The 26081-nt window shown below is 40.3% G+C and overlaps 3 protein-coding genes across 3 annotated transcripts in view; all 3 read right to left on the bottom strand.

Annotated features, from left to right (window-relative positions):
* Positions 1-1088: 1088 nt before the first annotated feature.
* On the bottom strand, positions 1089-10200 carry incenp (inner centromere protein). The gene is made up of 18 exons (XM_079223345.1): positions 10139-10200; positions 8879-9027; positions 8646-8756; positions 7935-8554; positions 7153-7189; positions 6980-7064; positions 6716-6856; positions 5751-5768; positions 4712-4821; positions 4508-4628; positions 4333-4416; positions 3753-3913; positions 3453-3567; positions 2596-2676; positions 2428-2463; positions 2202-2264; positions 1941-2088; positions 1089-1572 (listed from the first exon to the last, which is right to left on the bottom strand). The coding sequence occupies exons 2-18, from the start codon at positions 9016-9018 to the stop codon at positions 1403-1405; spliced, it is 2241 nt and encodes a 746-aa protein (XP_079079471.1). The 5' UTR covers positions 9019-9027; positions 10139-10200; the 3' UTR covers positions 1089-1402.
* A 592-nt stretch (positions 10201-10792) lies between these two features.
* On the bottom strand, positions 10793-16184 carry pgghg (protein-glucosylgalactosylhydroxylysine glucosidase). Its single transcript, XM_079223201.1, has 13 exons — positions 15866-16184; positions 15571-15781; positions 15045-15480; positions 14839-14958; positions 13841-13972; positions 13651-13762; positions 13465-13537; positions 13249-13385; positions 13027-13160; positions 12379-12474; positions 12193-12290; positions 11884-12107; positions 10793-11103 (listed from the first exon to the last, which is right to left on the bottom strand). Exons 1-13 carry the CDS (start codon positions 16107-16109, stop codon positions 11027-11029), a joined length of 2094 nt encoding a protein of 697 aa, XP_079079327.1. The 5' UTR covers positions 16110-16184; the 3' UTR covers positions 10793-11026.
* A 2596-nt stretch (positions 16185-18780) lies between these two features.
* LOC306740934 (protein phosphatase 1 regulatory subunit 12A) overlaps positions 18781-26081 on the bottom strand; it is a gene marked incomplete at its 5' end in the record, with an annotated part of 18621 nt that continues 11320 nt past the window's right edge. The window contains 10 exons of the mRNA XM_079223181.1: positions 18781-20091; positions 21243-21293; positions 22413-22463; positions 23726-23830; positions 23930-23984; positions 24086-24108; positions 24228-24287; positions 24422-24525; positions 25692-25794; positions 25887-26015. Coding sequence (XP_079079307.1) covers positions 20005-20091; positions 21243-21293; positions 22413-22463; positions 23726-23830; positions 23930-23984; positions 24086-24108; positions 24228-24287; positions 24422-24525; positions 25692-25794; positions 25887-26015 — 768 coding nt within the window. The 3' untranslated portion in view covers positions 18781-20004. The remainder of the gene's footprint in view (positions 20092-21242; positions 21294-22412; positions 22464-23725; positions 23831-23929; positions 23985-24085; positions 24109-24227; positions 24288-24421; positions 24526-25691; positions 25795-25886; positions 26016-26081) is intronic.

Here is a 26081-nt window from a genome sequence, read left to right as displayed (position 1 = left end):
TGTGTATATTCTAGTCTTTTCAGTATTGTTTGCATCAGTGTACTCTTTAATAAATCTTATGTAACATATGTTATGTTTCGTTTGTTTTTTCAATAAAAATAGTAATCTCAAAATTATTGATTACTATTTTATTTCATGAAGAAAGGAAACTGTGTCCACATAACACCAACTAGAGAATTGACCTTTTCCCCACAATTTGTTTTCCAATTTTCAAGGGTCAATAACGCATTTTTGATGGAACAAGTGTTCAAAAATTATATAAGAATATCAGAATTAGGCAAAAACCAAAAAGCTAAATGTGGATCATATTTGAAAGATGTGAAATGAATTATCATAATTAAGTAAAAAATGATATATTATTATAAAAACCAAATTCTTAATTTCTATCGTATTTAATTTTACATTGGCATAGTCCAGCCACCATACATTTATAGCTCAAAGCGAAGCACATATTCTTTAAAAAGCACTTTAGTTTAGTTCAGAAAATAAATTGTAGTGTTTTAGCCACCACAACTAAAATATCAGAAAGTGTGAACACATAACTGGCATGAATATTTCAATCAAAACCAATTTTGCCATTAGTGTTGGGATACAGTTGACAAGAATACCACAGTCCATTTAGTCGCTGTTCTGGAGCTTTCCATCAAAGCAGATCTTCCTGAGATTTGATTTTGGATTTATAAAAGCAGTTCCATTTTCAGAGAAGCCCTTGCTGATAAGGTATCAATTAATGGATTTTTACAGGAAGTACATTTATTTTGAAGGTAAATAAAAAAATATGAAAGCCATTATGTTAGGACTGCTGGATAAACATTTTAAAAAAGCAGACCCTTTAAAAGCCAGATAGTTTCACATGGCAGTCAACACATGTTGCAGTTTCAGGCATCAGGTGTAGTGCATTCTGTCACCGTTTGTTGATGCGGCTAAAACAAGTCAAATTGAACCGAGAGGTCCAATCAGCTAAAATAATTTTAGACGGCCCTATACAGTGTCGAAAATGTTTAGCTGCATCAGCGTTTATTTTTCTGGAGTCGTCACATATTATCAAATCCAATGAAAAGCGGAAACTTGCACAAGATTGTTTTTTGTTCAACCATTTTAATGCACCAGAATAAATCCCAAACATAAGAATACTATAATTTACAGTCGGTAGCAAAAACTTTCAAACGTTTACGCCCCAGTGGGCTATTATACACATCCATTTTCAAGTCCACGACCAAGCATGAAGCATCAATTTCACTTTTGTATCACTAAAATCCATGACATATTTTACATACTAGTAAGTTGAATTTCCTAAAATGTTGATAGCTAAAACCTTAAACATGTAAAAACGTCCATAAAAACATGTTACTTTATTGGAAACAGACTTTAAAACAAAGATTTGACTTTATGTGTACAGACATTACTTGTATGGAGGAGAGTGCCACACAGCAGAGCTGGTGCGTTTGAAATAGCGAGGCTTGCTCTTGTAAAAGATGTTTTCCAGTTTTGGTGGTTCAACTGCTCCGAAGAGAGAGTCTAAATCAGGAGGATTGAAGTACTGCTTCATGATTATCTGCTGCAGATTGTGACCTGGAAGGAGGAAATTAAATACAATGTTCTCATTTAAGACGACGCAACATGAGACTGACATCACACGGATACTGGGCTAACCCAAAACAGGTCTGGTAAAAGTAGGCCAACAAATTTCACAATTATGTTAATAGTTTTAACTCAATTTGGAATAAGTCACAATATTCCAATTTCCAGACCTCAACAGCCATGCTTTCCTAGTTATGGTTGCTAAACTATGATTGGACAACTGAGTGTTTGAGAAGTTTAATAACCAGTCAATTTGAAGCTTTACAAAAAATATTGCTAAAGTGGATTATAAACAAGGCTCCAGAAGGTCACGTATAGTCTGATCATCATAATACATGACAGTTATATTTCATGCCTACCTTCTGCCCAGGATGGAATAGGTTTCCTTGGGGCAGACTCGTCATCAGTAGAGTCGTCACTGTTCTGGTCCATCCCGTAATCTTCCCCACTTTTGGGCAAAGGTTTGTTGCCGCCCTTTGGAGTGATGGCGTATGATTGTGGCGATTGCTGCAGAGGAGGAGAAAACACACTTTCTAAAGCTGCGAGAAATAGTTTCCATCATGTTTAAAAGACAGAAATTAATTAGAAACATCTGCCAAAAATGCTTTATTTAAACTTACCACAATATCCACAGTCACATTGAGGCCACCACCTTTTCCTACAGGCGTGGTCATTACAGAGCGCTGCAAAAATTAAGAAAAGTGGTAAATTAGCCTTTCACCATTGCATACAGGTTCATTGTTAATTTTTAGATTTTAATAGAGCCATGAAGTCGTTTTTAAATTAATGGGTCTATGTTTTAAAAATAAGGTTTAATTCCAAAATGTAATCAGTTTAGATTCTGACCTCGATATCCACAGTCACATTCAGAAGAGCAGCAGCCTACGGAGAAGAAAATCAGGAGAGGTACATTTAACTCCACTGGGGATTTAATAGTCAAGTCTTAATGTCAACTTTAGCTTCTGTTCAACAGTGCAGGTTAAAGTAAAGTAAAATGTCCCCCTGCTGGTTTACCTTCGCATCAGCAGCCTTTTTGGCAGCAGCTTCTCGCTCTTTGGCAGCTTTCTCTTCTGCAGCGGATCTCTGCTGCTCCTCCTCCTCGTGGAACAAAAAGCTTTGTATTAACGTTAACATATTATTAACAATAGCCAAAACATTCTGCTAATTCCAAACTATTTTCAGGCCTAGAAAACTGTTTTTTTTATAATTGTATAACTTTTCCAGGAATTTTAAGTATTTTGACAATAAGCCTGCCATTGGCCATCCATTTCAGCTGGCATTCTCCTTAGCGTCCGCTATCTATCATGTAAGGACACCACTACTGCATTCTGGGCTTAGCTCCACCCAAGACGATTGTGATTGGTTTAAAAGAAATACAAAACACAAAAGTACCCCCCATATCACAAGGATAATGAGAAGGTAACTGTTAAATTATATTTCTTTAATGCCGACACAGCGCTGTGGAGATAAGATAGAAATTTCAAAACCGACTTTCAGATAAGAGGTACCTTGAGGAATCTTTCAAGATCTGAAGTCACCCTGACCAAAGATGTACATATTCTCACACATTCTGGCTTTTAAAGATCTCTTTTCTATCATCAGCTTCTCTGTTGCCCTTTGGCCGACACTAAAAGATCAGTTTTTTTGGAGAGTCAACCTGTTTCTTGAGTGTTTTTTCATTCCGTTTTGGGCAAAATAGGCCTCTAAAGGGACCTGCTTGTTATTGCACAACATTACATATGTGTATACTACATACAGTTTCTTACCATGTTTCCTACCTGATGGCCAATGCAGTCTTTCTTTTGGCTGCTAAAGCAAACACTGTTTTACATGGGTTGAAGATATTTTTGTTCCAACATTAAATATCTTACCAGTCTTTTCTCAAGTGCCTTTCTTTTCTCCTCCAAATCTCGTCTCTCTTTCTCCCTCGCTGCTCTCGCCAGTTCCTGTTGCAGCGCAAGAGCTTTTTCTTTTTCCACTCGCTCCCTGAAAAACAGACATTAAGTCAGTAACAACAAACTTTGGAGTAAATACAAAAACCTGTTTTATTGTTTTTAGTGCAGGTTTCAGTTTAATACACCGTTACCATGTTGAGAAGATAGTCAGGTTACTTCGTTTATGAAGTAGCTATTATGGTACTTTTGATAGGAGTAATGAAGATCAACAAGAACCTTTCAGCAGCAGCTACTCGCTCCCTCTCCAGCTCTCTCTCCTTCTCTTGCTCCCTCTTCTGTTCCAGCGCTCGGCGAGCTTCAGCCAGCTTACGAGCTCGCTGTTCCTCCTCCTCGGCCTTCTTCTTCGCCAGTAACTCCAGCTGCCGCTTCTCATCCTCCTGAAGTTAGAAAAAATAAAAAAACATGCAAAATAAAAAAAGCCTGAGTGCAATATCAAAGAAAATTAAGTTACTATTAAAAAAAACCTTCTCACTACATGGCGAGATGTAATTTTGTTCAGACCAGCGGACACCAAAAAAAAGAAAAGCTAAATGTTATTCTTTTACTTTGTGTCTTCTATTGTGTCAATTTGCTATAAAACACTAAATTCAAATGATATGGGAAATAAATGATTTTATTTTTATGCAAACACAAAAATATTCTTGTCATTAGTAGTTTTAAATATGTGATATAAGCTACTTTGAGCCAACTATAGTGCAACTACAGACTTTATGCACTGCACTAAACTAAGCCACAGAAATGACCACATTCATGAATAAAAAAGTTAAAAAAATAAAAAATAAAAGTGTTGTCTTACCGCTTGCTGAATCTTCCTTTTCTGCTCCTGCTCCTCTTGACGTTTAACGGCCACCTTCTTTTTCACCTTGTCATCTGCCAGACGCTGCACCAAATACCAACTATTAGAAATGGGGTTCAATCTTTTTTTGGAGGTGAATAAATAAGAAGAGTAAGTCGCCAAATTTGTCTCATACCTTATCATTTTTCTCATCAAACTGAGCCATCTTCTGCTCAATCTTCTTTTTCTTTTCATTGTCCCTCTGCTCTTCTTTTACTTTGGCCTCAAACACTCTTCTCAGCCTCTCATCCCTCTTCCTGGAAGATGACATTTTTTAATTTTTAATAAAAACAAGAATAAATTACTGTTCAGTCAGAGTGTAAAGACATCGAGTGTTAACCTTTTGAGTTCGTCCTGTTTCCTTTTCTTCTCCTCCTCCATTTTCTTCATCCTCTCCTCCTCTTGCTCCTGCTTCTTCTTAAGTGCTTCCAGTTTGTAACGCTCTTTTGTCTGAAAAAAAGAGAAAACAAGGTTTTAGAAAATTAGAGTTGTCAGAAGTCAACTAATTCTAACACATTGTTAATAGGCAGCAAATGTCAAACGAATCCAAAGTAGCAGGTGGAGCTCATGCATGTGAAAATAGATCACCATACCAGTGGAGTTGACGAATGAAGCAAAAATCCACCTTGACAGACTGTTATTTACTTCCACCTACTTAAAGAGTCAATTCAAGTTTGTGCTCACACTGCCGGACTGTCATGTGATCATTAGTCTCCAAACTTCTGTGTGGAGAAAGACCTCGCTTAAAGTTACCGTTAAAATAGGAGAAGAAAAAAGGACAAATGTACAGCCATCATTAGAACCCACGGATGAGTGAGTCAGGAAGACAGATCTTGTGTCTATTTTTAAACCAGCTATATGACTAAGAGTTGGCTCCCAGCATATCTAAGGTTTCTAATGATGTTAGACAATACATCCTATATGTCACAACAAGTGTCCACCAGCAAATGTAGCTGAATGCCATGTGACCTAACCCCAAAAAGTGGACAGAGACATTTATTCTAGTGTGATTTTCTCCCAATAAATCCTAATCCACTGACACAAGTTTTATGAACAACCCAAATTGCATCACAGCTTCTGGTTCAGATGGATTTTTACTTCAATTTGTACTTCTGATTGCATCATTTGACAATGTCAACAAACATTGAAGTTACCAAAGCTGTTTTAGGTGGTTTGTAGAGTTGTTGGTTCAAAAGATTTTTTTTAAATGAGCATTATCGACCTGAGGGATCATCAACTAACAAGTGCAGTTTGTGTTGTTGAAAGCGACTTCTCTAAGGTATGTGTTAAATGAGGAGACATTCAAATCAAGTTCCACGATGGGATGTTAGACACCATAAACTGCCCACAAACATACAGTGCATCCACATTACACTTACCACTATACCAATGCTCAACTGGGGAGGGGAGAAAACACATCCAAAAAATAAAAAGAGGATGTCAGCCACAATTTTTCAGAACAACAATTGCAATTCAATTTGTGACATTTATTTTTTTACAGTTTAATACCGGAGCGCAGTGGAGCTACTTTGCTGCCAGGGTAGCTTGGTTCACTTATGGTTCAAAATTACACGGCCAAATTGAATGCTGGGAAGTTGGGCGGCGAACAGCTGTTTGTGTGGCGTGTCTTCCGGTCTGTCTCTTCCTGATTTTTGTGTGCGCGAACTCTACCCAGCATGCAATTCGGCGCTGTAATTTTATAACAAGCGTGAACCGTGACAGAGCCCAGTTACACTGACAGGTAAGTAGCTCCACTGCGCTCCCAGTATTAAACTGTAAAAAGTCAATGTTGCTTCCTGCTGTTGTTGCAGCTATGGACGACTCGCTGACAGGACTGCTGTCTAGTTGACTGGTGCTGTTAATGGAATCAATGTGTTTACCTGTTTAAAAAAATATATACCGTGAAACTGTCAGAATCTTACAAAATACCGTGATATGAATTTTTGCCCATACCACACAGCCCTAATTGATACCCTATCATGCTGTCTGGCATCGCACCCGCGCTCTGGTAAACACTAACAAGTGTTCGTTCTGTCAGCACCTTTTCTGTAGTTTGTACCGTTAGCTAGGACCTACCAGCTCAGGCATCGCAATGTTGAGAATCATTGCGGCAATCAAAATGCTTTCAATCTTGTATATTGCGCCTTGAAAGTAAAACTAGTGAATGTCCATCCTATGGAATGTATCCTAATTTGGCTGGACAAAACCACATCTGCTTTCTTTCCTGAATTGTACCGTGTTCCGTCCCGTCCAGCCTGCTAGTGTTGCAGTCAGGCTCCACCGGGCGAGCATTGTAGTGTACGACATAGTTGTTGCTTGGCAAAGAGTGAGGTATATCGCTTACCTTGGGGTCAATCTTCAGAGGAGTGGTGTGCTTAATGAAGGACTTGATAACAGCAGTCCGGCCGAGGGAATTTGGAGTCATCATTAGCATTTGATTCTTCTGCACAGTGTGAAGAAAAGATCGCATGTTGGGTCTGATCGCCTATGTATTAATAACAAAAGAGAAGAAGTTCTAAAAGATTACTATTTGATCCACTCATTATTTGAATAAGTTCCTATATTTAACATTTCCTAACATTTGGCCAAACTTTTATTTTCATCTTACACTTTGACTTTTCTTGGGAGGAGAGTGCTTCTTTGTGGGACTTTCTAGAGTATCTGGTGATTTGCGTTTGGTACTCTGGCGTGACCTTGACACAGACAAATTCATTTTTTAAAAGACACAACAAAGAAGTTGAACAGTGCAGTCATTACGTGCAACACAGACACAGCACTCACTTGAAACCTGACTGGGAAGGCCGTGGCTTCTCAGCAACTGAAACACAAACATGTAATTAGCACATAAAAGTACCATCAAATATCAATTCAGGTTCATGTTCAACCACAACTATCAACAAAAATCAAATTAATAAAAAAAATGCCACGTTCCCATACCTTTTCTCTTGTTTGGAGTGCCAACGGCGTTTGCAGCCACAGATCGAGTAATGCGTCCAACAGACGGCCGTGAGGTCTGGTTAATCTGGATCTACATTTGTTCGATAAAAAAAAAAAGCAAAATAAAAATTAGCTGAATAAGAACCAAAAGACAAGTTAAATGTCACACTTAAATAGACATGGATTTATACCTCTGGTGTTTCCTTCCATTCTTCAGCTGCAGCATTATCCTCCGTGTCTGCACTTACAGCATCTAATTGCATGCTTTAGCAGTGAATACATTTATATGGGTAAGAAACACTTAAAAAACATTAAACATTAAATGCATGTACAGTCACCTGGGACAGAGTAATTTAGCAGTCAGTTACAAATAGTTTAAATTATAGAATCAAAACACCAGATTTTTCGCTCTCCATTAAGACATCAATATAAATCATAGACGGAAAAATGTCAGTCATTACTCACGCTTCTCTATCCTCTTCCTCTGCAGAGTTCATGCAAGAGTCCTCTATAACAACACAAAATAGCCAAATATAATATACAGATTAACAACAATCAGAGTGTGCTAGAATGTCTCATTGTTTATATTTGATGTTATTATAAACCAAATATGGGTAATTTCTCACCATCAACATTGCTGCTACATGTGGAGTTGCCCATGCGAGACACCTTCCTCTTAAGCATTGAACGGCGTGAGGCGCGGCGAACAGACTCCTGGGTCATACTGTGCCGCAGACCGGCCATCGAGTGACGTAGCTTCAGGGAGCATCGCACAGAGCTCCGCCGTGAGCTTTGAGCAGCTATCGCAATCTTAGCAGCTGTGCGGCCGGGAGAAGGCAGCAGTGTTTTCGCTAACTCAGCAGACAATCGGTCTGATGAAGAGATGCTGACAACAAGCTTGGGTGCGGGTATCGTAGGTGGGGAATGGGCGGTGCTACCTTTGTAGTCTGGCTCGTCTTCTGCATCGTTTACCGTGTTATTTTTGTCCATCTCTTTCTCCTCTACCAACTCCGCCTTCTTGTTCGGCACCTCCTCAGTTGTACCACTTCCACGTGAATGGCTGACATCCTCTTCTGCCTCTTCCGCCTCAAACAATGCTTGTTTGTGTTTGCGGGTGGTGCGTTTAGGTTGTGTGGTGGTGTTGGCTTCAGAGGTGGAAGCCACGGGAACGGTCTCTTCTTCAGCAATGAAGTTCAGTGATTTGACAGAGGAGCCACGAAGGTTACTACGCTTTCCCTTTGAAAATCTGGACAGGAAGAGGCACCATATTTAAAAATTCTGTGACAGTTAAAATGTTAAACTTTGACTTTAATAAAACAGTAATGAAAGCAACAAACCTTCGCCTGGCTTGATTTTCTTCCAGATGCCCCGAGGATACACGCTTTCTGCGACTATTCTTTTTCTGTGACGGTGTTTTTGGCATTAATTCTGGCTCAGCATTAAAATCTCTGAAAGAAAAAGAAAAAGCTTCACTTGTAAAACCTTGAAATTAATATTAGAGAAAAACAGATTTCTGAAGATGGAATCTTGTGCGACAGAGCTAAAACGTTTCATGTTACTTCAAATCTACCTTGAAAACATGCGGTTGGCCTCTTGTTGGATCTCCTCAAGCCAAACCATGTGGACATTATTAATCTCATTGGTAAATTCTTGTACTTTGCCATCAAACATTTGCATTAGGGATCGCACAGATGATTGTACGGAGTTCATGTTGACGGCCTGAGGGAAAGATCACACCGTTAAATCAGAAGATGCTGGAACAGACTTGAGATGACAAGTAAACAATGATTAATTGAAGCATCACCATAAAGACCTGACTAGTTGTTTATTGTGTATTTTAACGGTCATTATTTTCCTTTTAGGAAAAACATCTAAAACAAACTTAAATAAAATCTTCTAAATGGCACAACAGGAAAAACATGGCCCAAAAAATGTTACATTACAATTACATTTTGTCAAATATCAATTACAAAATGATTGACAGAAGACTCTTCTTCAGTGTGGAATCTAGGAAGGGGGGGTCCTTGTCTTTTGAATGTGAGGTGAGGTTTACTATTGATGCTTTACATTAATAAAAAAGTATCTTTCATTAAAGATGAAATGTAACTATTCTATGTGACATCACATGTTCTGTTTGGTTAATACAAAAATGGGAAGACACGTATAATGGTTGACAGTATCTTTTAACATCACTATAAACAAGAAACAAACAACCTTATTAAACAATCAAAATGTCCATTAAAAGACAAAGACAATTATGGGTGAATGCAGCCTAAACACTTTGGACTCTGCAAAGTTATATTTGATAATGTCAAAACTTTTCAGAATAAAAAAACAGAGGAACAAACATAAAATTGACAAGTAACTTCGGTAAATCGGTTGAGTCAGTCTATTAGAGATTAATTTTGCACTCGTGTTTGTAAATGCAGCTAAATGGCGCATGCGTACTTTCTTCCATTTCCGCAGACGAATTGGTTAGTTTTTTGGTTGGAGTTGCAGAAAGTAGCTGTTTAATAACAATGTGGTCGACAAAGAACAACACGTATTGACGTAATGTTGTTATATTAAGCTACTTAGTTAAATTAGCCCGAAACCCGAGTATTATGTTGAGACCAAACTGGTCTAACGTTTCCCAGGTAGCGTTAACGCGTTATGTTAGCTTAGCGAACAGGAAACACTGAAAGTCGAGCAATGAGCATCCGACAGCAGACTGAGGTTATGGATATTTAAACTCAGTTAGAGGCGACGTTATACTGCATAACTGCTCTGATGCGTGTTAAAGGCTAATGGCACGATGTTAGTAAGCTAACGTCAAAATAAAAAGCGTTACCTTTGATATCCGAGTCTCTGAAAAGAAAGTCCGATGCTTGTCGCTCCGCTTGCTTTAAAAACTAAATCAATCGCATTCTGAGGTGAAAATCCTAGTTCCTACTTTCCTTTACGCCTCATGTGTAGAGTCTAAACAACCCGAAGAACCCGGACAGAAACCACAATCCTCCCCGCTGACCCGCTGAAACCGTTTAACTTGTTCAAAACGTCACCAGCCAATCCCGATGCAAGGCTCGGTGACGTAAGGGAGGGGCTGCTCAATTTGCTTTAGCGTGATTATCTGCAAGGGCGGACCCTTTGGAGCAACGGCTTGAGGTGGGGAAACCGTCGACATGTGAAGAAAATCGAGCAAACCCAACGAAAGTTTAAGGCGGAGTTACAGCGTTGACGAGATTTAAATCAACCAACCGATATTTGGCAGGATTTGCACCGCCCCGGCAATGTTACACAAACACACGTTTGACAGTGACTGTTCTTTCAGTAATCTCAATTTAAGAGGCACAAACTGTTTTTATGTCAGATAAAATAAGTTGTTCTTCTTTTCTTTTTCACATCCTCTCCTGCACATTGTAGGACGCTGCTGCCTTGCTCCAGTAAACAAAGCCACAGGACATCAGAATCAGTCACACAACACAGGGTGTGAAGGTTTGGAAGGAGTTTTATTTCAATATAATACATTTACAATGCAATATAATTGTTTAATGGTTTTATAACACCGGTAGAATATTATAATACTAACACTATAATAATGTCATACATTTTGTCCCTGATTGCGAATGGGAACATACAAAATGGGAACACACAACATAACAGTATCTTAGATATGAAATAACTTGCTGAACATATTTTTGATTGCGGGTAAATGATGAGGAGGATCCTGGTCACGGTTTCAGACAGGCCAACAGGAATACCCCCAAGCCAGCTTACAAACACAGCCGGGCTCTCGAGGAAAAGTTACCGGCTTCCCTGAAAATATAGATGTATATTAGTATATACAATAATGATATGTTACTGCATCAGTGCCATTAAAAATAATGAGATATGAAATCAAGGATCAAAGTAAAGATAACACAATACTAATAGAATCACATGAGACTTGATGCAATAAGATAATTCACAGACAAATACATGCGCATGAATTCAAACAAATAGGCTTGTAGAGGATTTTCAGTTTTCCCCCGATGGAAATATATCATGTACCATTATGGAGTGAGGTTTGCACTAGAGTGTATTTATCAATGACATCTTGGCACCCTTTAATAAAACTATAAAGAAACTGAATTCCTCTGAGTATTAATTTGTTTTGCAAACCAGCAGAGTCCTATCAACTGCCATCACAGTCTCCAGATTCACTCCAACATACTGTCTTCTGAAATCACAGAGTCCTACTCTGACAAATTGTATGTCACTCTCTATTACTGACAAATCATGGAGCCCCCATTTTTCTCCACAGTATAGGAGTTATGATAGCAACATATCACCATAATAAAAGTATGCCTGTCTTTTGCCACTAGTGTCTGAAGAGCAAGTTCTTACTAAATGGATTGAATATGAGTGCTTATTTTCTCCGTGGAGGAGACTGATGGTGCCATTTCTCATGTATTCAGTTTAAGACCTTTCCTCATTGTTGCACTCTTTCTTACTTTGTAACTCAAATGCTGTGCTATACCTATGAACTAAGTGTGTTTTTTAATATTAACGTACACATTTAAGGATGAATAACATTTGACTAAAAACTAAAATCACCTGGCGTGAGAGGGATTTTAGTTCCTGATGTCTTCAGGACAACCTGCAGATTACAGGATTTAGTGTTGCCAAGACTGTCTGCCTGTTCCCTCAGGATGATACAAACGTCATCTTTCCTCAGCAGCCAGTCCATCTGATGGCCCAAGTAGTTCACACCACGGACACAGAGCTCAGAAATGTCATTGGGAAGAAGTGGGGAAAAGGCCAAGCATTCCTTCTGAACTCTGGAAAGAAAACACTGCATGTAAATCTTTGTATCATTGCCGACATGCTGTGTACATATTGAAGTGTTTGTCATTGTTAACGGACCTAAAGCCAGTATAACCGAACAGCACAGCTTGCAGGAATCCCCCCATCCCTGTGAGAAAGTTGACTGCACCAGAACCATCTGTTGATTCACTCCATACCTGTGAGGAGAGGTAATCACACATTCACGGGATATCCAGTAAACAGGCATTTATTAGCATTATGCGGCTGTGTGAGTCAGAAAGACACCTGGAACGGTCCCTGGATGTTTTTGTAGCACTTCTCAAGTAAATGTTGAGCTTTCTCAGCCTCCCCCAGTTCCAGCCAGCCGATTGCAAACATACCCTAACAATGGAAAGCGAAAGCATTGGTACAGACATACACATATTAATAAAGAAGTTACAGCAACAACAGACTTTTACATTTAATGCAAGGAAACACTGTAAAACATATAATGATGTGTACTAGAGGCAACTAATACAACAAATAAACAAAACTAATTTACTTGACAGCTATTGATACTAGCTCATTTTCATTTGCGTAATTTGGATTTACAAAATCTGTGATGAGGTTTTAAAATAGTTGTTATAGGTTAAAACACCAACAGTCTAAAGTAGACCAGCCACAAGGTTATATTTGGTAATAATCAAATCCTATAAAATAAAATGCTGACGAGTCATTCGTCTGCAAGACAAGTACTTTTACTTTTGATACTTTAAGTACATTTTGCAGTAAATACTTTAAAACAGAATTCATATTTTTTTTTAAATAAACACTGATATCGTCACCTTATAAAATTGCCTTTGTTCCCATCCAGCATCTACAGAGCAACATTAGCATCCATAAGGAGTCATAAACCCAATATTATGCAGTCGCATACAACATGCTGCATCTTACCCACGTCATGGCCGGACCATTAGGGTCTGTTACTGGTTCATACGCTTCAAGGTCATTTCTCCTGATCTTTTGGGACATTAACAGTCCGAGAGGATAGCCCAACATCACTGTGTCTGCCTGTTTCACTGGATCACCTATGAGAAATACAGATTATATTCTGCTATCATGTTATGGACATGGTCATTTTATGAAGGTCTGTGTCCGAAAGGAACAAAAATGAACCTTTGATATAGCCATCGAACTCAGGATGGTACTGAGATTCTTCGTCAAAAGGTATTTTGAGGTGTTCGGCCACTTCTTTCCATTCTTTTGGTGCCGGTTGTTGTAGAAGATCGGCCAACTCTACAGCGAACTGGAGACTGACAAATGAGAAACTCTTTGTATTATTGGTTATCACCAGTTAATCTGAACTGCAAGGACATATTCAAATACTAGTACCTGAATTTAGCCACTGTGTTTGTGTACACAGAGTTGTTGACATTGTAGTAATATTCATCCGGTGGCATGACACCTGAACGGGAAGAAAGGGAAATGCTCAATACTATTTTATTAGAAATATCTGTGCAATTACAAAATGAAGATGACATGCTAATCCTGTAGTTATAATAATAATGTTATTTTTACCTAAGAGATGATACTTCTGGTCCTCAGGGTTCCATGTTGCTCTGGAAACCCAGTAGTCGGCCACACCGTAGATCACCTCTCTGCCCTTGCCTTCTGTGAACATGGACAGATCCTGCAACAAATAGCTCCATTAATATCCTCACACAGGCCAGGTGAGACCCTGTAATGAGTGAGGATAAAAGAAGTATACCTCAGTGAGGTAGAGATAGTGTTGGAAAGCCAGGGTGACGTCTCCATTTATGTGAATCTCTTGTTGTCCATAAATGTCCTCTGGACACACCTCCCTCCCCGACACAGCACTCTCCCATGGGAACTTCAGTCCCTGCAAAGAGAACATCTTTTCTTTAGATGGATTCGGATGCCGTTTCATGGTCATTGTTAAAATGTAGAACAAGAAAACACAACAAAAAGAGTAACAGTATCAGCCCTAAATTATATACAACACTGTTACCACCAGTTGGTGATAGCTGCATCAGTCCCTCAGCTATTATCTGCAGATATGTTGCTAATTCAACATTCTCGGTAAAGTTAACTGTAAATGTTGAATTACTATTGGGCTAACTGTCGATGTAATGTAGATTGTTTTATTTGTTATGTTTACATCAGAATTGCTTTTGTTGTATTTCCAATGAAAGGAATAGGTTAGCATTTGGGTGAAATCATTTTTTTTGCAGAGATTTATATTAGAAGATGGATACAACTCTCATTAAAAACAGAGCTAGAAGTCAATTAGTTTTGCCTAGAATAAAGACTTGAAGCTAGTCTGGCTCTGTACAAAGGTAACACAATGCATGCATATATCTATAAAGTTTACTGATTAACATGTTGCATTTCATTTGTTTAATCTGTACACAAACAGGAATCCAAAAAGAGAGCCATGCTAGCTCTTTCCCTGCTGCTTCCAGTCTTACACTAAATTAAGCTGCTAAACTAAGCTAACTGGTTCTGCTTCTGTACAACTTAATTATTACAACACGCATACTCTAACTTATGTGTATCGTATACTGATTTGTTACCAAGGTTTTCTCCTTTTCACAACTGCTCCCAGTAAAAAAAGCTACAAAGACCAACTTTCCTCTTCAACTTTGTCAGGACTTTGTTTAGCTCACTGCATAGTTATGCACCCACAGTCAGTGAGGGTAGAAAAGATATGATGGCGACACCTGAGTATCCCACTGATGATCGTACCTTGAAGCCCTGCTTTTCGGCATTATCTTTTGCCCCATCTATAGTCCCCACCCTGTACTCCAGCACAGATCGGGCTAGCTTGGGATAGAAGAGGGCTATGCCAGGATACATCCAAATGTCCTGTCACAGGAAGGTGGGATCATTGTGTGATCAAACAAACAACATGCTAATACAATAGCTAGTCATCAACTGATACCTGGCCTTACCTGGTCCCAGAAAATGTGGCCCCAGTAGTCCTGACCATCCCCACCATTAGACAGTCCACCTGGACTGACTCCACCAAAGGTGCTGGATTTGTCATGTATGGAGGGGAAGGCGCTAAGGAGGTAAAACATGCAGCCTATCAGAGCCTTGCAGAGGCTCTCTGAGCCCGTCACCTCCACCGTGCTCTGCAGCCACAGCTCCCTCCAGGCCCCCTCGTGAGACGGACGCAGGCCACCAGTTGCTAACAGTGCTAGGCCCTCATCATAATTGGCCTCAGCTGTGTCTAAACTGTTGGCCACAACCAGGATGAATCCCCAGCGGGCCTGGCTCTGTTCTGGAAGCAGTGTCAGAGTGGGAGGTATTGGGGTCCAGATAAGTTGCACTGACGGACAGGAACCTCCCGGGAACTCAGCAGTGGTCACCTTTCCTTGGATGTGACTGAGAGAGAGTGGGATGTAGACTCTGTAAGATATCATATTTATACTGTAGTTAAAAAAGTGCATTTACATGTGTTTTTGTGAACCGTACCTCCCTCCTTTGTAATCAGGACAAGACTCAAAAACAATGTCTTTGCTCTGAGGTGTGAATGAACTGACCAGATTCACAGTGACTGGCTCCTTTGAGGTCACCTGACGCACCAACAGCATCTCCATCACCATCAGGTTGGGGTAGTGTCGGTGTGAGTATAGAGACTGTGAGACCGTTACACTTGCTGCGCTCAGGCTGTGGGTAAAAATGCCTGGATGAGAAAATGAGACAATTAGTCGTGATAATTCTTCACAACACAGATTCCTGCCATCAGACAGTCCACTGCAGAGACTACCTGTGTGGGTGTCCAGGCTGTAGGTGTGCTGGGCTGGTCCGTCCATCTCAACCTTCACAGCAAGAGGACAGGGGACATCTGCACGATGACAACGTCCACCCTCCCCATTGTACACACCACCCATGTGCATGGTATTGTTGTACACCCTCCATCCCAGTAGCCCATTGGCTAGTGGAGGGAGGAAGCGACGGTCACTGGGTATTGTGTCAGTGGAGAAGATGTAAGGGTCTTCATCGTAAGACATGGTGACGAGGTGGTGTTCAGTCGGAAATCTGGTTTCAAATGCAGTCAGGGTTCGTTGAGAGGGTCCCAGCTCTTCAACAATGAATAATTATTTCAAATGATACAAGTTAGCATGGTCTGACAACAACTATATTTTTAAATCAGTTATCTTTGAGACAAATAAACTCCCTAAATTAGATCATAATAGTTATGTACTGTATTTATGCAATATTACAAAACTAAAATATCTCAATTTGCATGGGTATGAGACATGAGATACCTGCTGGCAACTTTTACTGTGGAATCACACACACACTTTCCACAGGTTCCTGCCTGCAGAGGCTATTTGTAGATTGTGTACTTTGACACTTTAGTGTCACAAGACATGTGTCATCCTTAGAAATCATGAAGCAATTACCAGCAAAATAACCACTCATCCAACAAAACAAAAACAGACTCAAACTTTTTAGTAATTAAGTATTTGAGTATGAATTACATCGAAGGCAACTAAATAAACATACAATCTCAGAGATTAAGTTTAACCACTCCTGAAGTTAGCCAGAGTTGTTGCATTCAAAATCCTATAAAGGAGAAATCCTTTCAACATACAGTAGACATGAAGCATAATCTGTTTCTGCCACAAAGAGGAATGCGTAAAAAGCAAATTGAAGGTAAAACCTGCAGAAGGTCCCAAACCGCTTGTTCTTAACTGTTAAACCTATAAAAAAAAAGAGCGTACGTACTGTAATTCCTTGTATAGTCCATGACTACTGAACTACTAAAGTTGTTGATAAAATGGGTGCAAGTTAGTAGCGTCGTGTTTAGAGCTGTAGGAGGAGGCCATGTATCTGCTGCAAGGAAAACCAGCACATGATTCTGGGTCTGCTGAAAAACATGGCATGGACTTCATGGAGAGGATACAGCAGAGTATCTCTGAACCCAGCTGTGCAGTTTTCACTGGATCAATAGGTAGATCACCAGCAGATTGAACATGATTTTTAGTGACTGTATGTATGAATGTATGCATGTATGTATGTATGATGTCAACTCCCAGCTTTAAGAGAAAGGTCTTAACCTTATAAATATGCACTTAAGTTACAGTTGGTCAGTCGTGTTACAGGCTGTACCGGCTGTCACATGTGTGTACATATTCACAATTAAAGCATCAGGACCACTTGGCCGAGACTGTAAAAATACTCTGTAGGTCACAGTTGGAGTGTTTACATTTCCATCCCATCTCTTCCAAGAAGTATCACGTCACTCTCTTCAAACTAAATCATGTCATCTACACTCTGCTTACCAGTCGCTCTGAACTCCCCTTTTTACCTTTTTGCTCTTAGCTCTTTTATTTTAGTCCTCACCCAAACAATTTACATGATAGTTTGCCAACCATGAAATGCAAAATCCTCTGCATTCAGCCAGGGTCCTTTGCTGCATGTCCTTTCTCTTGTTACTCTTGCTACTGTTGCAATCTAATAAAAGCAAAAATTATTTTTATTTTGTATTGGATAAAAGCCACAGTACAGCCTATTAAGAGATGTGGGACCCTGCTTCTTAGATGGCCACAGGTAAACCCGCTAGAAGGCCGATATTGAGGGTCTCTATTGTTGTTGAGAGCCTTAAAAGCCAACTATTCCTATGTACGTCTGAATTTAGAATTATCATGCCACCTAATTAATTTCTGTATATATATACAAATACACTGCTGCCACCCAATAAAGTCTCCATTCCACCGTATAAATATTTTTCTTGATCTGCCACTGATTTACAAGATACAATTTTCTCCCTCACCCTGAGCTCAGCTGTAGCATTTCATCAGTTGCACCACTTGGTTGCGCTGAGGAGCCGTTTGTGGAACATCTGGCAACATGCCGGGGGTCAGAGCCACAAACCCTGGGAAAAGAAGTGCTTTGTCCATATAAGGCTGCAATCCATCCGCTTCCCTCTTCCTCCCCAGCTCCCTTCCTCTGTCTTTCTCAGACCTGAGGGATATTTACAGAGAGAGTGCCTCGGCCAGCCTGCCCTTCCTTATTAGGAGCGCAGCTTGTTGTCAGTACTTCTACCCTGCAGGACAGTGGTCCATCTCTCTGCTCTCAGATGAGACAAACAGATGGATGACTGGTGTTAACTACACTTTAGTCCAAATGGACAAGAGCTCAAAACACAACAGGACTCTCACAGCTTTTCACCAAGATGTCTACAGAGCACTCATCCAGCATGTAATAACACTCATTTCTATCATGTCAGTCAAACTGATGGACCGTCCACCTGGGAGCATCAGTAGATTAATGCAACAGTCCAAACATACTGTAAATACATCTGTGTTGCCCTGTTTCTTCCGTTATGCTCACTGTGTTACAGCGGTTTTGTTCCTCTTTTTTTTCTCCCCAGTGATGAAAGACATCTGGCTACCAGAATAACTGTAGGCCGGGATAATACAATGTGGGTGAAGCAGCAAAAAAATAAATGAAAATCAAACAACCAGATCACAAACCTCAAAATTGACGACTCCATCGGTCACAACACATTAGTAATAAGATGGGAATCCAAGTAGGATTTAGTGTTATGGAGGGAAATGTTAAGATACATCTTTGTCCAAGAGTAATGTAATATTGAATCAACAAACAAAGCAGTAGAGGTGAATATGTAATTTGCAGTGTACAGAATAACCAGGAAGTCACTACAAACACACTTTTTTTTTATTAGGGTGCAGACATCCATTCAATATATTAGAAAACCAACATGTGAAGAAAAGCTACATGGAATTGTACTTCAAAGGGGGTATTATTCAAGAATAATATTTATACACATACAATATACATAACCATGCTCCATTGCAAGACAGTAATTGACAATGAAAAACTATGAAAATAATATCTTTATCAATGGTAATATTTAAAACCATCCATAGCATAATAGGCTTTGACAGAACAGCAATTTTTATAATTGTGCAATGACCTTTGACCTTCAGCTATGGGTAACTTCTCCCTCCACTGACAAGTGAGAGGGTGCTGCTCTGAAATACATTTGTCTGTCTGGAGGACGGGCAAAGCGTCACATCTTTTATTGCTTTGCAGAGAGTAAAGTGCTGTGGTCGACTGACCTGGTTCTGCGGTCATTTTTAAGAGCATGAAGTGTGTCTGTGGTCACAAAATTAAAAATGTATGTGGGGAAGTGCATAGGTGGAGAGGTAGGTGGATTCAAACACTTGCATGTGGAGACCAAACAACCCAACAGAGTTCTGTGGACTTCCCCCTGTCGTCAGGACGATGCTGAATGGAAAAACAGAGCCCAAAACGTGTTTCAGAGTCGTTTATAAAAGAAGAAGAAAAAGGAACTACACCAAAACCTTTACTGCTTGACAACACGTTCGATTTTAACTGTGAGTAGGGTAAATTCGTGAATTTGTGACGTGAGTGTGTTCACAAAAAAATAAATACTAAGTGGGAGCTTTAAGGCCAAAGCTGCCTTGTGCGCTCGTGGAATGTGCACGGAGGAAGTATGTGATGCACGCATAGGAATGTGTGTGCACATTAGTGTTCCCCTGATGCACAGTCGTAGTAGATGTTTTGAGTGCTGCACCAGCCGTGGGCATTCTGGCTGTTGTCGCGGCTCATGTTGCTACTGTGGGAGCCTCTGACCGGAGCCACAGGCCTTCATGCCGCCGGTCTTCCTGTCACAAATGGACTGCAAGGCACACAAAAGCCACTCCAGCTGTTCTCACAGAGGCATCACAATCCAAGTCAAGCTGTGGTGTTCATGTACATTCTGCTGCTTCTCTCCCCCTCGCTCTCTCACTCTTTGGCACTTGGAGGAATGTGTGGAAGCAGGGAGGGATGGATGGATGGCGGGAGGGGGGTGGGGGAGGGGGGTTCCCTGCTCTTCGTGTCTCTCTCTCTCTCTCTCTCTCTCTCCGCCTATTTGGAGAGTTTGCTGATGACACGGATCAGTGCTCCATTTTCATCTTTAAGACGCTGGTTGTCTGCTCTCAAATCAACCAGAACCTGGTGGTAAGAATTATGTTTTTATTAAAACAAAATGTAAAAACAGTCTGATGATTGTATTGTTTGTTTTTATGTTACTGGATAATGAGATATTGGATTATATATTATAAGCAGTTTTCACTGTAGACAGTTTGACAATTTATTTATATCAATGCAATAAAAGTTAGTAACAAAGCTGTCACCATAACATTTTAAAGAAGGCCGAACACGTAATTCATGTTAAATACAGTTGAGACAGCAAGTTTTGATCCGTTGGTCAGACTTAGGTGATCTTTTGCTGTTTGTTTGAATTATCGTCCTTGTGATATATACATTTAAGTGTCAAAATCTTAAAGGGAGGAGCTAAAAAAAAAGGCAGTTGGCAGAGATCTAGGAATAACAGCAAAGACATTTTTATATATAATTTTACATTTTATTTCAAATAAATCTTTATTAATCCAAATATAATGTTTCGCATCCTAGAATCTGGGCATGTTAAAAATGTTAATAAATAGTTGGAAATTTTGGAAAATAGGTTTATCTGCTTCGTTGCTGAGAGTAAGATGAGAAGATCAATACCAATCTTATTTCTGTAGGGTATATATATGAAGTGAATATGAATATCCAGGTATGAACCAATTGCTCCCTTTTTATTTTGGAGGCCTGCTAAACAATTTTGCCAGCTGCAACCAGCAGAGACTTTAGTCAGGAGACTGAAGTTACCTTTAGACAGAGCAAGACTCGCTGTCTCCCCTTGATTCAAGGCTTCATGCTAAACTAAGCTAGGCAGCTGCCGGCCAAGTGGTATCAACAGCATATTTCCCAAAATACTGAAATATTCCTCTAAAGAAAAGGACTTTACCTATTCATTCTGTATTACTGGAGACGTCAGACAATTATGAGACAAAATTGTGAGAGCGCAGAGATCAGATGGGTTCGAGGTAGTTGTTCGGTAGACAAACAGAAACATTAATGTGAAAAACAACCAAATTAATGACATGTAACAGAAAACAATTATCACACCCCCTGAAAACAGGTTGAGAGAGGGTGTACTGTGTTAAACACCTTTACAGTGTACCTCCACAACACTGCTGCCTGCTCAAGCTAAAGCCAAGCTAATCAAGCAGAAGCATGCAAAGTGTCTTCGGCCGTGATAAGACTAGTCTCCTCACCTTTAGCTCCTCCTCCAGCTCTGCCATTCGCCGCTCCAACATCCTCCGGTCCTGATGCCAGGGAAACGTGAGGGAGAGTGGGGGGATAAAGGCGGTGACGTAGAGAGGAAGAAGGGCCACAGAAGGTGAGTGAAAACAGGTGAGAAAGTGGTTCAAGTGGGGGAGGAGAGAGGAGAGAGCATCAACAGATAGCAGGGGTGGCAGTCGTGAGGCAAAGCAACACAAAAAACACTAAAAAGGTGCACTCAGTAAAGTGCAGATCTCCGCCAGGTATGTCAGCAAAGACCTCTGCTGTGCTGTGTGATTGAATGACTACAACCCACAATTGGCTAAGCCCCCCAGTCTAGACACCAAAGACCTGCCAGGCATCACAAAACACACTTCATTCAAACTCAAAAGCAAGCGGTGATGATTGCAAAACTGCTCACGTAGCAGCGGCTGAGGTACAGCATTGTACATTGTTATAACATAATATATGCAATCGGTTATCCAAACACACCGCACAGAAAAATAGAAGATAGCCAACTTACAACAAGTAATGTACTCAACCAATGAATGGTTTGTAAAGAGTTGTAAAACACACTTCATTCAAACTCAAAAACAAGCGGTGATGGATGCAAGCAAATGGCTCGAAGTCGTTGTATAATACACTTCATAACATCTTGCCAAAAACAAAATTTAACTCACCAAGCTTTCTGGCCGCTTAGCAGCGGCTGATTTGTGGTAAAGTAATCAGTAGTATGTGTTTAGTTAGTTCTATAAGCTGTTAGCAGTTAGCCAAACACAGTCAAAATAATAAAAGTGAACCGCAGATTAGCGGCTAAAAAAGTAAGCAGCAGTGTGTGTGCACTGGTAGTTCTGTGAGCTATTAGCCAAACAAACTGGAAACTGTTATCCCCCCCACACAGTGGGTGGCTGGTTAATAGTAGTAAGGGAGGAGTTAGCAGGCAGTATGAAAGGTGTTTTTTTTGTTTTTTTTAAGTACGAGTCATCACAACCACAAAAGGTGCTCGTGCAGCCCTAACTGGCCACCCAAAATATTATGCAGTGTGTTAGTGGGGAACGCAAGATTAGCTGTGGACAGACACAGAGGTGCACACTCACTCATTCACAGATGCACACTCCTGACGGAGGTAACAAGAGGTAACACCATCAGTAGGGATGCATTACCTTTCTCTCCAGGTCCAGCAGGGCTGAACAGTCACTGAAGCGCTCCTGTCTCTGTTGGACACAACAAATCAATAACATGAACATTATCACCACAATAGGAGGCTGACATGATCATGAGAAACTGCCCGAGTGCAAAAGTTCAACCTGTAACACTTGATGTGGAAGTCCCTTTGCTCATTCACGTTTCCAATTAAAGCAAGACAACAACCACAGTGACAGGATGATGGTAAAGGGTAAAACAAGGTGGAACAATAGCACAAGTAGTCATGAAGTTGTCAAAGTCAGTTACACAGCATTATTTATGTTCGCTAACATGAGCTAACTTTAGCCTTCATCAGCTACTGGCCATACCAGACCAAGTAAGGGTATAGAGGCAGAACCCTTTGAGTACATTGATGAAAGCAAAGCTGCACTTTATTTGCTAAAGCATTCAACTTTTCTTTTGAGAGGATGACTGAATTTATTTTAAACAGATGTCACACAATACAGATTAAACCAAGATCCAAATCTTGGAGCCGAACTAGAATTACTGCCTCACGGTTCATTCCTGTACGGTAAATATGAAGTGAATATGAATATCCATGTTTGACAGATTGTCTTTTCCTAAACTAAGCTAAGCTTGGCAGCTGCTAGAAGCTCACGGTTCCGTGCCTCTGCCAAGCAGTAAAGTTGCAGATTACATCCATGTCTGTCCAAATTGTCCTCACTTCATCATTTTGATCCTTTCAGATAATTGTGTGAAATTGTAAAAATTAGCATATACATTCTTCAGTTCAGGCCAAAGGGAGGTCAAAGGGACCTTGATCTTTGACGCCCAAAATTAAATCAGTTATTTTGTCTTCATTTTAAAATGTGTGCAACATTTGAAGAAATTGCCTTAATTCATTCCATAGATATCACATTCACAAGAATGGTAAGACAACCAGAAAACAATATAACCCGGCCAAGGCTGTTGCTGGCACTGAGAAAGAAAGTTTTGTTTGTTTCCATTTAAAAAAATAGTATTTATGATAAACAAAATAAAGGTTGAGGAGACAGCACGACAAGTAATAGCCACCTTAACTGAAAAAAGAAACTAGAAAAGAAAAAGAAAAGAAATGTCGATAAAGGTCTTTAACAATACTGTTATAAAACCTGTTGATTACTAGTTTTATCACTTTACGATGCTTTTGACTTTGCATGCAGAAGATTACAATAACAGTTTGTGTTAGGATTAGGCTGGTAGCAGTTATGATTAGAGTCAGGATAAGTCTCCAGGAAAGTCAGTGTAATGTCCCCAAAAGTCACAAAAACAGAACTCTGTGTGTTGTCACCTGTGTGGCCTTTTCCAGATCCAACCTGGTCTGACTGATGATCCTCTGGGTGTCCTGCAGTTGAGACTGGAGCTGACTATTTTCTCTGGAGACATCCTCAAACAACTGACACACAAACAAACTTAGTAGTAAATAAGTGAGACAAACACCATTTGTATTTCTTCTGATTTCAGAATTGTCTTAATATGAGTTCTGTCTGCTGACCTTCTTAAAATCGTTGCTGTCCGAGCCTCCTCCCTGGGTGCAGTCGTTAAAGGGCCTGAGTAGATGAGCAGAGCAGAGATCAGAGCTATCATTGAGACTTTGCTGACAGAATGAAGTTAGAGGGACAATCAAACAGGCCAAAGGCTGAATTCATACCTGGAACTCAAGTGTTGGTTTGTCTGTAAACAGAAAATAAAATAAAACAAGTCAAGTCTGCTATCTTAGGTTAAGGTCCAGCACGCACGCGCACGCACACGCACACGCACACACACACACACACACACACACACACACACACCTGTGGATCCAGCCCACTGCCTGAGAACTCTTCCTCTCCACTGGGATCATTTTCATCACTCTGCAGATGACACAAACAACACAAAGTGTTCTTATAAAATACTGAAGTAAAGTTACAACATTACTGGTTTAATTTTTATTTTATTATTATTCCTGCATCAATTTTCCAAATAAAACAATGTTTGCGTTGTTTACCTCCCCGGTCCTCTGTGCCTTCCTTCTGGCCCGAGCTTGTCTCCTCTCCCTGCGTTCCCTGGCCCATCGCTCTGTCTCGCTCTCCCCGGTGCTGGCCTCAACATCTGGAATGAAGCCAGACAGCAGTCGTTTAAGAGCAAATCAAACGTTTCAACAACACTCACATTGTCAAGCTCAACGTTTCTGTTAAAAAGGGGAAATGGTGATGTGTAGGGCTGCAACAACGAATCGACAAAAATCGATTAGCAAAAGTGTTGGCAACGAATTTCATTATCGATTCGTTGTGTCGCGCGATTATTACGGCAATCATAAAGTCGCGGAGAAAAAAAAAAAGAGCGGCGCAGAGCCGCCAGCGTGTCTGAGATTGGAGTGAGAGACTGAGAAACGCTGAAGTCGTGATCTTAGCAAAAATAGAACCTCTTGGATGTGACGTGTCGAGTCTTGGCCAACCAGCGTTAAGATGTCTACAGCGGCTTCATTTCCCTCAAACTTGTTGTTAATGGAAGCTAGTCAGCTTGCTATCACGTTAGCTAACGTGTTTGGGTTGTGTATTGTCGTTAAAGTTACGTTATGTTCTGTTACAGTTCAGTCTTGCTTGTAAAAAACCGTAACGTGGTGAAACATGGCGTAACCCCCCGGTCTGGTTCAGTTCACGCTGTCACTCGTTAACGTTAAATCGGCACACTGGCGGATCTGGCTGCAGGTTGTTTTTTACTCAAAGTAGACTGAATTAAATCACGTAGTTGGGCTTAGCCAACAACGTCATTTCGTGGTCGTAAGAGACCCAGAATGAAATAGTTTAAGGAAGAGGACTCTATATGCAGCGCAGCTTGATGCAGAGCTGAGATGAGGTGGAGCTGGGCCTGGAGGTTTCGGTCAAAACAGACGTGAGAGGAGCAGTACAGCTTCCCACTGTTTCATACATATTGATAAAGCAGGGCATGCTAAAGCAGCCTCTACTCCAAGGAGATCAATTACAGTAAAAAGGCAGATGTAAAGCATACATGTGTATGTTTTTAGTGTTAGTCCATTTTAATCTAATTTGTTTAATTAACAGCTCGGGGATGTTCAAGGAGCAACCTGTTCGTGCTTTCTGAACATGTTTTGCACTGTGAATTTGCACTGTGAATTTGCACTGTCACTTCTGTTTTTGAACAAAGGGTTGGAAAGTAATGTTTTTTTGCTTTTTTTATCCGATTCATCAAAAAAATAATCAACCGATTAATCGATTATTAAAATAATCGTTAGTTGCAGCCCTAGTGATGTGTACCTCTCCTGTCAGATGTCTGAGGGCGGGGAGTGCCAGCAGGCTGAGTGAGGCCCAGCAAGTCAGACTTCTGTAGACTGGCAATACGAGACCTCCAGCTCACTTCCTGTAAACACAGTATCCCCTGCTATGTGATGTCACATGACATTATACAAGAGTAGCAAACACAGGACTATAACTCTACTATATGGCTCTCACCCCCTCCTCTCCCTTCTTTGCTTTTGCCTCCTTCTCTTTCTCCTTCTCCTGCTCCTCCTTTTCTTTTCCTTTGTTGTCTGTCTTCATCATTGTCTTCTCTGCCTCCTGTAGATCTGTTAGTGTCACCCCCTTGATGTAAAGAGAGACAACACCGTCTTATGTACCAGAATGACAAACACAAGTACTTCTGCAAAC

This window comes from Taurulus bubalis, assembly GCF_910589615.1.
Source record: "Taurulus bubalis genome assembly, chromosome: 9".
Classification (NCBI taxonomy): Eukaryota; Metazoa; Chordata; class Actinopteri; order Perciformes; family Cottidae; genus Taurulus; species Taurulus bubalis.
This window is presented reverse-complemented; position numbering and strand designations above follow the sequence as displayed.

Bases quoted from the DNA above. Each gene is read 5' to 3' on its own strand.
- incenp (XM_079223345.1), bottom strand. From the start codon at position 9,018: ATGAACTCCGTACAATCATCTGTGCGATCCCTAATGCAAATGTTTGAT. The intron at 8,555-8,645 runs GTTTGTTGCTTT...CTTCCTGTCCAG, and splicing joins GAAAATCAAGCCAGGCGAAG to ATTTTCAAAGGGAAAGCGTA. The intron at 4,417-4,507 runs GTATGAGACAAA...TATTTGGTGCAG, and splicing joins TTGATGAGAAAAATGATAAG to CGTCTGGCAGATGACAAGGT.
- pgghg (XM_079223201.1), bottom strand. From the start codon at position 16,109: ATGTCTTACGATGAAGACCCTTACATCTTCTCCACTGACACAATACCC. The intron at 12,475-13,026 runs GTAAGATGCAGC...TTCCATTGTTAG, and splicing joins ATGGTCCGGCCATGACGTGG to GGTATGTTTGCAATCGGCTG. The intron at 12,108-12,192 runs GTCCGTTAACAA...TTTTCTTTCCAG, and splicing joins TTCGGTTATACTGGCTTTAG to AGTTCAGAAGGAATGCTTGG.